This window comes from Melopsittacus undulatus, unplaced genomic scaffold, assembly GCF_012275295.1.
Source record: "Melopsittacus undulatus isolate bMelUnd1 unplaced genomic scaffold, bMelUnd1.mat.Z mat_scaffold_55_arrow_ctg1, whole genome shotgun sequence".
Classification (NCBI taxonomy): Eukaryota; Metazoa; Chordata; class Aves; order Psittaciformes; family Psittaculidae; genus Melopsittacus; species Melopsittacus undulatus.
The window spans coordinates 361,480-372,917 of NW_022994420.1; the positions used below are offsets into that span (position 1 = coordinate 361,480).

The following is an 11,438-nucleotide window of genomic DNA, read 5'->3' on the forward strand; positions in this document are numbered from 1 at the left end:
GCTGAGGGGAATCAAGAGCCTTAATCCAGACACCCTTGTCCAAACATGAAGCTCCACAAGGTGAAACTCAGGTTTCACAGCCAGGGCTGCTCCAAAACAATGGGCCTTCAAGTTCAGTTTCTTAGCAAACCTCTGCAACTATACGGAAGGAAAAGGACAGAAAGGTCATAAAAATCCAAAGTATTTCTACAGTATGCACATTAGTTCCTAGTATGCACTTTGTCACCCAAACTGCTTCACTAAGAGAGCTCCTACGCCTATTTCCAGCTACTGACAGCACTCGAAACCAAAAGCTTCCTGCAATGTCATGGTGCTCAGTGGGTTCAAACAACTTGAGGATGTCATCCTGCAGCTCACCAGCATTTGCTCCTGTGTTATCAAAAACAGGCTTAGGAGAGAACAGAGACTGAAGCTCTCACTCAACTGAGTGAGGTTTTTTCAGCTGTACTCTGTGGCAACACCTGGAGACAAGGCACGGGCACACACTCCTTACCTGAGCACTTGTGTAGCAGGGAGAAGAGATAAGCCTATCTGCTGGGCTTTTACCAATGTGCTTCCTGTGGAAAGTCAGAGAAGGCAGGAAGAATGCAAGTGAATGTTGTGCAGAACAAGGACTGTGCTGGAACAGAATCCAGAGCAAAATGTGCTCCCAGTCACTGAGTGCATGCTTTGACCAAAGGGTGGGAAAAAAAAGGTCAAGCAGCAGAACAGCAGATGAGCCTGCTTTCAAGAAACAAATGCAAGAGCAGCACCTCAGAGCAAACAGGCTGGGACAGGAAAACGATTGTCTTTTCTTCCCACCCATCTCAGGAACATCTACATACAAGTGTCATTAGTTTCTCTTGAGAGTCCAAAACACCATCAATAGCCTACGCATCTGCACTTGGAAACACAGCATACTCACCTGGGCGTTCAAAGTCATTCCACTTCTGTGGAGACCCACGGAAGCTGAGTCGATCCTGCTGGAAATCACTGCTGCTGGACATGAGCAACTCATCACAGCCCTCTTCTGTATTACACTGAGAGTCACATTTGATGGAGAGGTAGATAGCACCAGGAATGTGAACTTTATCCTGACAAATAAACACATGATCTTTGCATCCTGCAATACTATTTTACCAAAGAGCTGCTTCACTTTCACCACACCAACAACAAATACTACAACATATCCATAGAGGAAAAAAATCCCCCCAAAACCAAACACCCCTCTGTAATATTTTTATCCAGAGCTAATTTAACAAATGTAAAGCATAGCCTATTGTTTGCGTTAGCTCTTAACCATGTAAAATTAATTGCTAGGGTTTTATTAGAAGTGGTAAATGTTGCTGATACTGATCTCCACTGCCACAACCTAAAGGTTTCTATGCATTTTAAACAACAAAAATCAGAAGAGTCAGAGCTGCAGATAAATGAACAACCCCAAGACTGCCCAGAGGCAACAATTACTCACTAAACTGTATTAGGAAAAGGCTTCATCAAGAGAAGAAAATAAGAATTGTTTGTGTCAGGATAAGATAGCCTAAAATGAGAAGACAAGAAAAATGAGACTCCACTCCCAGCTTTCATCTGACAGCACAAGGAAGTAACAGGAAAATGGAAATGAACCTTGGGATGAAAGGGTAGAAATATTTGTTCATTAAGGCCCTGAGACCATTTAAGAATAAGATCTGCTGCAAACACACGCATAGCAGAACCACTGAAGTTAAGCACTTATCACATGATTGAAGGAGATTAAATAAAAGTGACTTACTGAACCTATTTCTTTACAGGGCAGGGCCCCACTCATCCAGCAGCAGCCCTTCCAAAAGCAAGGCTGAACGGGTATTTCACAGGGGCTTCAAGCACCAAGTCCCACAGGTAAACACATGGACCACTGACATTTCTGCTCCAACCACCGTGATGGTTTAGAACTCTTCAAGCCATGCAAATGCACTGTACTACACTGCAGGTCTAACTTACCTCAAACTTGCTATTGTTTTTAGAAGGATGTTTAGATTAATGCCTCTGCACTGCCATTCCGGGTTCTTCCATGAACTGGCAAGCTGGCAGTGCCATTGTCCCTAGCATGCTCTCACTGCACCCATGCACCACCTGCTGCAGAATCTGGGAAGAAGCAACACGTCATGTAAATACAATCTGCTATCAAAACTATTACAAACATATATACCGATGACTGACAGGAGGCATTTCTAGCCACACAACATTTTGGAAGTGCAAGAAACAAGACATCACAAATGATGTCTACAAGTGTTATTTCCATAAGTGCAGAAGATTTTTCTTTGCCTCTGTTCCAGATCTTTCAGTTCTTATCTAATGAAAACATGACAGCTGTTAGCTCCATCTCTTTCCACAAATGCCAGGGACAAGGATTACCCATAAAGCAGTTAACAGTAAACTAAAGCTGTAAACAAGGAAGATAAACAACTAAATACTAAAGACACCTTTACCTTCTGTTACTTACACGTTTTGATTTTAATAAAATATGTTCTGTTTTAGCTTTCAAAAGGTACAACTTCACATACAAGGAAGCCATCAGTTAGCGGCTACAGTGTTTGAAAGCACTAGACGCAAGAGCTGTGTCTTTAAGAATACAAAGAAATGCCATTTAGTCTATCGGGACACACTAAAGGATAATTAAGAACAACCTCAATCTCCACTTTCTCTTATTTTTCAGAGCTTTTGTGTGCTTTTGAATTAGGATTCCTGCTGCTCAAGGCCCTTTATTGTCACAACCTATGACATCTCTTCACGTACACTTTCCTAGCCCCTCCTATAAAATGGGATACTAGCTCAGACCAAACGTTCACCTCCACATCAGTCAAAGAAATTAAATTCTTGGGAAAAAGGAGTTTAAAAAGCAAAGGCAGTATGTAGCACAGCTCCCTGAATGTCTTCTTTGCCTCCATGCACTTGCAGAACTGCCTAACACAAAGGTTTCTCTATTTCATACACCCAACATACTGTTATTCTATCAGTTCATCCTGATATTTTCTGAACCTACAGAAACACCCTGTGGCAACAATGTCAATGACATACTCTGTCCAGAACCAGTTCTTTGGGTTTGTTTTGCACCCACCACTTATTACCTGCATCCCACACTCCTTTGTTTCCTTACTGGGAGGGCCAGTGAATAATAGTTGCTGTTAACTTTTGTATGCTGCTTATTGTCTTAAAACTACAGAGAAAGAGGAACAGACTTTTTCATTCCTCCTTCTCGCTCAGGCCAAATGGGGCAAAGATCCAGGATGAAGAAAACAAGTTGGTTCCTCCTACTGAAGTTATTCCATGGCTAAAATAATCCCTGCCACTCTTTTCCAGACTTCTTCCAGTTGTACTGCCTTTCCATCTCCTTTAAGTGAGATGAGGGAGTCAAGTGACATGCTGCACTCCAGCTGAGAGCACACTATTGGTTTGGTGGCATACCAGTGCCTTCTGTTTTATCTTGAATTCCTGCTTTGAAGATTGCCAGCACCTCATTTGCTTCAGCTGCTCTTGAAGCATTGAGCTGATGCTTTCAGGACATTCCATTATCATTCCAAGATCACTTCCACCACGGTAAGAGTCAGCTCATCAGTGGAGTAGCAGGTATTACAAAATACACATTGAGATCTGCAGCTTTCAAAATGGACTGCCTATTTGACCAGTTTCTCTATCAGATTTATTTTCCCATGTAGCTCTTTCATAGAATCATAGAACAGTTAGGGTTGGAAAGGAGCTTAAGATCATCCAGTTCCAACCTCCCTCCATGGGAAGGGACACCTCACACTAAACCATATCACCCAAGGCTTCATCCAACCTGGCCTTGAACACTACCAGGGATGGAGCATTCACAAACTTCCTGGGCAACCCATTCCAGTACCTCAGCACCATCACAGTAAGGAATTTCTTCCTTATATCCAATCTAAACTTCCCCTGTTTAAGTTTTAACCCGTTACCCCTTGTCCTGTCACTGCAGTCCCTAATGAAGAGTTCCTCCCCAGCATCCTTACAGGCCTTCTTCAGACACTGGAAGGCTGCTATGAGGTCTCCACGCAGCCTTCTCTTCTCCAGGCTGAACAGCCCCAACTTTCTCAGCCTGTCTTCATACAGGAGCTGCTCCAGCCCCTGATCATCCTCGTGGCCTCCTCTGGACTTGCTCCAACCGTTCTATGTCCTTTTTCTGTGTTGAGGACACCAGAACTGCACACAATGCTCCAGGTGAGGTCTCACGAGAGCAGAGTAGAGGGGCGGGATCACCTCCTTTGACCTGCTGTCACACTCCTTTTGATGCAGCCCAGAATACGGTTGGTTTCTGGGCTGTAAGCACACACTGAAGCTGGCTCATGTTCATTTTCTCATCGACCAACACCCCCAAGTCCTTCTCCGCAGGGCTGCTCTGAATCTCTTCTCTGCCCAACCTGTAGCTGTGCCTGGGATTGCTCCAATCCAAGTGTAGGACCTTGCACTTGGCATGGTTAAACTTCATGAGGTTGGCATCAGCCCACCTCACAAGTGTGTCAAGGTCCCTCTGGATGGCATTCCTTCCCTCTGGTGGATCAGCCGAACAACACAGCTTGGTGTCATCGGCAAACTTGCTGAGGGCGCACTCAATCCCACTGTCCATGTCAGCGACAAAGATGTTGAACAAGACCGGTCCCAACACCGATCCCTGAGGAACACCACTCATTACTGGTCTCCAGCTGGACACTGAGCCATTGACCACAACTCTTTGCGTGCACCCATCCAGCCAGTTCTTTACCCACCGAGTGCTCCACCTATCAAATTGATGTCTCTCCAATTTAGAGACAAGGATGTCGTGTGGGACAGTGTTGAACGCTTTGCACAAGTCCAGGTTGGTGACATCAACTGCTCTAACCCTGTCCATTCGTTCCGTAGCCCCATCATAGAAGGCCACCCTATTGGTCAGACAGGATTTCCCCCTAGTGAAGCCCTGCTGGCTGTCACCAAGCACCTGCTTGTTTTTCATGTGCCCTAGCATGCCTTCCAAGAGAATCTGCTCCCAGATGTTGCCAGGCACAGAGGTGACACTGACTGCTCTGTAATTCCCTGGGTCATCCATTTTACCCTTCTTGAACATAGGGGTTATATTTCCCTTTTTCCAGTCATCGGGAGCTTCACCTGACTGCCATGATTGTTCAAATAGGATGGACAGTGGCTTAGCAGCTTCATTTGCCAGCTCCTTCAGGACCCACAGACGGATTTCATCAGGTCCCATGGACTTCTGCACAGTCAGGTTCTTAAGATGGTCTCGAACCAGATCCTCTCCTACAGTGGGCTTAAGGTCTTCATTCTCCACTTTTTACCTTTAAGGGGAACCACCTGAAGTCTTAACCATGCCTTCCCAAAGAATCTTAGAGAATAACAGAATCATAGAACTGTTTGGATTGGAAAGGACCTAAAGATCATCTAGTTCCAACACCCTGCCACAGGCAGGGACACCTCACTCAAGATCATGGTGCTCAAGCCACGTCCAACCTGGCCTTGAACACTGCCAGGGATGAAGCATTCACCACTGCTTTGGGCAACCTGTGCCAGTGCCTCACCACCCACACAGGGAACAATTTCTTCCTTCTAGCTAACCTGAACTTCCTCTGTTTCACTTTAAGCCCATCACCCCTTGTCCTATTGCTACTGGCCCTGATCAAGAGTCCCTCCCCAGCATCCTTGTAGGCCCCCTTCAGATACTGGAAGGCTGCTATGAGGTCTCCATGCAGCCTTCCCTTCTCCAGGCTGAACAGCCCCAACTTTCTCAGCCTGTCTTTGTACAGCAGCTGCTCCATCCCCCTTAGCATCCTCGCAGCCCTCCTCTGGATTTGCTCCAACAGCTCTACGTCCTTCTGGTGAGGACACCAGAACTCTACCCAGTGCTCCAAGTGTGGGTCTCATGAGAGCAGAGTGGAGGAGCAGGATCACCTCCCTTGACCTGGTCATGCTGGTGGTGATACAGCCCAGGACACAGGGGGTTTCTGGGCTCAAGCCCATGCTGAAGCCAGCTCATGTTCTGACCCCCAGGCCCTTCTCCTCGGGCTGCTCTGAATCACTTCTCCCTGCAGCCTGTAGCTGTGCTTGGGATTGCCCTGACCCAGGGGCAGGAGCTGCACTCGGCTTTGCTGAACTTCAGGAGGTTGGTCACCTCTCCAGCATGTCCAGGTCCCTCTGGATGCCATCCCTTCCCTCCAGCACGCTGATTGCACCACACAGCTCGGTGTCATCAGCAAACTTGCTGAGGGTGCTCGATCCCACTGTCTGTGTCACCGACAAAGATGTTGAACAGGGTCTGCCCCAACACCGACCCCTGAGAGACACCATTCCTCACTGGTCTCCAGTTGGATATAGAGCCCCTAACCGCAGCTCTCTGCGTGCAGTCATCCAGCCAATTCCTTGTCCACCGGGTGTCCATCCAGCAAATTCACGTCTCTCCCATTTAGAGACAAGGACGTCGTGTGGGAGGATGTTAAATGACATTTATTTGCTCCAGAGAGCACGAACGTAGCAGGAAGGGCCGGGGGCAGCTGCTCACTTGCGGGGGGAGGGCAGGCCCCGGAGGTGGTAGATCCAGGAGCCCCCAGGGCAGGAGACCACCAGCCTGCTGGTGACAGGAGCCGGGCCGCCCGCGAAGGAGACGGTGATGGTGGTGCTGCTCTTGGCGCGCAGCACCTCGGGGGCCCTGACGGTGAAGCCCGGGTGCTTCACTGCGTATTGGAACGCCGTGGCCTTCCGGAAGACGTTCCTGAAGGAGATGGAGGTGGTGCCGCCGGCTGGGATGAGGAAGGGGCCCTGGGCTTCAGGGGGCAGCGCAAGGCCCATGAGTGGGATGCAGTACTGCCCGCCCAATGCAGAGCTGAGCTGCAGCGTGGCCTTGGCTTCGCCCAGGTGGCAGGGCTCAAAGGTCACTTCCACGCTCAGGTCCGAGCCCCCAGCACTGGCGGGTGCCGCACTGATGGATTTTGCCATCTGGAAGTCGGCACAGTCGGTCTGTGCAGGGGAGACAAGAGACCATGGGGGGTGGGTCACAACAGCAGAGCCAGCACATCGGGAAGAACACGATGGTCCCCTGGCCCTGGCCTGGCCCACCCACACCACACTCCTGGTGAGTGCCTGCGGGGAATGGGCACGAGAACTGTGCAAACGTGCCCAGCAGGGACAACCCTGCACCCAAGCCCCAAGACGCCCGACAACCAGACCTGGGCTGCAAGGGGGAAGCAAGCCCAGGCACCGTGGCGCCTGCAAAAGCAGCTCCAACCAGGGCAGCAGACACAGGCCCGCAAGGGAGGACAGTGCAGCTGGTGACAAGCCCACACTAGTGGGAAGACCCCTGGGCTCACATGGCCACCCTGGCTCTGCCACGCCAAGCCAGAGGCACTTGGAGCCCTTGGTGGAGAGGGCTGGTGCTGGCCAGAGGAGCTGCCTCCCAGCCAGAGCCCCGGCAGCCGCGCTCACCTGTACGAGGTACTCGGTCTTCTGCTGGGCAAAATGCCGTATTTTGGTGGTGATGGTCTGACGGGAGCCCAGCCTGGTGCGGAAATACACGGGCTTCTCTGGCCTGCTCCAGGTGGCTTTCAGCTGCAGGGTGTAAAACAGAGAGCCCAAGTCGCTGCTCTGGAGCACCAGCTGCCCGCTGCTTTCACCCGTTTGCAGGGGCTGATACTCCAAGACAAGATCCGCCTGGGAGGAAGGAAGGAAAAAGCCACTTTGTCAGGCAGAGGCAGGGAACACGTGTGCCTGACAAGGGGCAGCTGGTCCCTGCTGTGCTCAGGCAGTGCCAGAAGGCTGGGCTGCCTTCCCCGCTCTGACTCCCCTCTCTCGGGCACAGCCTTGCTCCTTCTGGGGGACGGTTCACTTAGGGACAGATCCCAACAGCTCACAGCCCTCCAGCACGATGCCAGAAGCTTCCCACCATAAAAAGCCCCTGTGCTCCCCCAGGGCACACACCACTTCCTGTCAATCCAGGCTGCAGACAACCTGGCCATGGGCTGAGGCTTGTCCTGCAGCCACTCACAGCTGGAAGCACCACACTAAATGAGGGGCACGTGGCACAAGGACCTGCCACGTGAGGCCCACTTGCAGCGTGTTCCAGGGGGCAGCAGGGCAGGCTCCACCAGCGCAGGATGATGCCCACTGGGGATATTCTCGCACACTGCTCCCTCTCTAGATCATCGGCAGGGAGCTGCCACCACGGAAGGAAGCCCCACATGGCTCCTTTCAGGCATCACCCTTCAAGAGCATCCCCTCCAGCCAGGAGCAGGGAGAGCAGAGGGAGCCGGAGGAGCTTTGCCCCTACCTTCGACTGTGCAGGGACAGTAAAGTGCTGGGGAACGCTGATGTCGGGCACTTTGCAGTTGATGTCAAACGTCACCGGGACAGGCAGAGGGTTGTCCACCTTGACGCTGGAGGACACTCTCTGCCGAACAGCGGTGCTCATTTGAACAGTGCCCATGGGTCCTGAAGCCACCACCTTGAAAGTCACCATGTGGAACAAGTACTCTCCGGTTGTCTCATTGAGGAAGGTCACCTAAATCAGACAGAAAGGGAAGGGCTGCTCATTCCACACATGAAAACAGACCCAAAAGAGCCCACTGAGCTCAGCGCCCTGCTTCCAGGAATGGCTGTGAGCACCCACCGAGGAAGAGCACAAGACCACAGAAAGCACGTGCGGTATTTCATAGGACCTGTGCACGTGGAGGTATGAAGAGGCATGTAGCTTCTTGGTGAGCCAACAGCTCCTTGAAGGGCCCTGCAGACCAGTATCCTCACTTACCTTTGCCCTGAAGACTCCTTCTTTGTAGGAGAGGAAGGTGAGCTGGTAGTCCTTCTTCGCAGAGCTTGGCACGTCCATGTAGGAACACCCCTGCAGCACAGAACTGCTTTCCAGGTTCTCTGGTTTGAGCATGTCAATAATCACCAGGAACCTGTGGGTGAGAAGGACGCAGTGAAGGTCAACACGAAGGACTCCCATAGGATACCCATCGTGTGGGGGTACAATACAGCCCCTCTCACCCTCAGTGCCTCAGGCACAGGGCACCAGCTCTCATCCCCCTTGGAGGAAAGCCCTCCAGGGTGCCTCTGCACAGGCAGAACGTGGGTATGGCCAGACACGGCCAAGGAGAGGGACAAGCTTTCAGGAAGGAGCTTCCAGGCACTTCCAGACTTCCTGGGCTGGACTCACCTCTGTGGTCTGTGCAGCCAGTTGGACACAGGGATGAGCTCCATGTGGCACTTCCTGCATGGAACCTGCCGGGAAATGGCCCCTGAACACCTGGGGGCTTCAGCAGTTCCTTCCAGGTGGTAGCGTAAGCCTGTCCCGTCCGGCAGGGGGAAGAAGATGGAGCCCTACAGACAACGAATAGGACAAGTCGGCTCTGGAGCACCCCTGGCCAGCCCCATGCCTCAGGCTCTCACTGCAGCAACTTCCAGCACGCCCAGCTGGCAGAGCTCTGCCTGCAGCCCTGTCCCGTGCAGGAGGAGGCACCAGCATCGCACCTGCTCAGAGCTGGTTGTGAGTAGGTGCATGGCCCACAGGACATGGCACAGCTACAGGACACAGAGGCAGCATCTCTGGGCAAAGCAAGGAGACACGGGCCCTGCAGCAGAGCTGCTCTGCACATCCCAACACTCCCTTACTGGCCACACTCACCTGGGCACATCCCTGCCAGCCTGTGCTCATGCAGGGACAGCCCTGGGTAGGGGATGCCCATCCCTCATGAGCTCCATTGCCTCAGTCCTGCTGGCCTTAGCCCCAACAGCACTGCCCGGAAAGCAGCCTCTAAGCTGGCACAACAGGGGCCCACCAGCCGTGGGCCATGGAAAGCTCATATCCATGATCATTCTGGGTGCCAGTGGATCCCAGACACCTGCCTCTGCCATCTCCTCTGCCTCCACAGCAGCTGAAAGCTGCAAGACTCCTCACGCAGGCTCTACGTTAAAGACATGCTGAGCACGTGCAACCCTAAGGGCACAGATCTGCTGAGCACCCTGGAGACAGAGACCAGAAATCTCTGACCTCATTTCTGGCCTACTGTTAAGGTCAGCTGGAGCAGGACAAGGACCCGGCAGCTCCAGCACCCCAGAGCCCTTCTGAACTGACCCCTTGGATTTATGAGCTTGTGGCACAGAAAACATTGCAGAGGGGCCAGTCACCCCCATGTGCCCAGCCTGAGACCTGCAGGAAGGGCTCCTCCCACAGCTCCTGCATGACTGTCAAGAGATCTCTCTCGTTTCCCACTTGCCTGTTCACGGCCAGGAGGGCACTGAGAAACTGCAGGGCAGCTTTGCCCTTCTTGCTCCCTGCAAGCTGCACAAGGACAGGCACAAGTGGTTGTGCCCAGGGCTCGGAGAGCCTGTGCAGCCGTGCGCTGAGCGTGGGGGTCTCTGAGCCCCCTGGGCTGCCACAAGCAGCCACCAGGAGCTGCGCAGAACAAACTTCATTTCTTGGCCTTCAGAAAGCCTGGCTCTTTAGGTCAGCTGCTCCAACACGTTTGGTGTCAGGCCCGAGTTCCCATCTGCCCTTTGCCCGTGCCTGGCCCCCAGCCACCACAAAACCCAGCTTCCAACAGAGGACACAGGACACCTTCAGCTTGGACAGGACCTCTGAAGGTCATCTCGGCCAACCTCCTGCCCAAAGCAGGGTGAGCTACAAGGGTCATGCCACGAGGGTCAGCACACGCTGGCACAGCTCACGTACCTGGTGCTTCTTGTTCTCAGAGCTCATGGTTAGGGGTCTGTAGGTGACCTGGTAGACCTTTTCTTTTTGCCTGGCCTCCAGATGGATAAATTCAGGCCCTTTCCAGTATTTCCCCTCAATGATGGGCTGCAGGGTCCAGGCCTCGCTGCTCGGGTTGGACAGGAGGATGGTCTGGCTCTGCCTCTCACGCACATTGCAGCTGAAAGTCAGCGTCTGTAACAGAGGAGCACAGAGGCTGCTGGGTCGTACCCACAATCCTTCCCGCTCTTCTCACGCTGGCTCTGCACCAGGACCTGGAGCACAGGGAGCAGCTTTTCCTTGTCACATGCAAAAATTACGCTTTGGCCATAGCTTTTGGAGTAAATCAAGCTGGTTGCTCTTGAAGAAGGGAGCAGAACAAGCCTTTCGCATGCTGGGTGAAAGGAAACGGGGAGTCCTGAAAGGAAACTCCTGTGCAAGGACAAGATCTGCAGCCACACAGCCCCTTCCTTCGTGGGCAGGAGGAAGAGGAGCTCCACGCTCTCTCTGGGAGCAAGAGCCAACAGCTCCCAGGCTGCCCCATCCCAGGGACTGGATGCAGATGCCTTGCCCCTTCCTACTGCTGAATGCCCTCCCCTGGCCCAGCAGGGGGGAGAAGTGTGGCTGCAGGTGCAGTGCTGGGATACATGGCACAGGTGCTGCAGTGCAGAGCCAGGACAGCTGAGCTGCTCACTGGAGGAGCAGCACCTTGAACAGGGGAGAAAGGCAATGACAGGGC

The 11,438-nt window shown here is 52.4% G+C and overlaps 1 protein-coding gene across 1 annotated transcript; it reads right to left on the reverse strand.

The window, feature by feature from the left end:
• Positions 1-1,986: 1,986 nt before the first annotated feature.
• On the reverse strand, positions 1,987-10,879 carry LOC117438675 (hydrocephalus-inducing protein-like; the record flags this gene model as incomplete). Its single annotated transcript, XM_034074117.1, has 6 exons — positions 1,987-2,103; positions 7,441-7,665; positions 8,282-8,512; positions 8,759-8,909; positions 9,167-9,330; positions 10,682-10,879. Coding segments are annotated over 6 exons (1,077 nt in total), but the record flags the coding sequence as incomplete, so codon positions are not given.
• Positions 10,880-11,438: the final 559 nt, after the last annotated feature.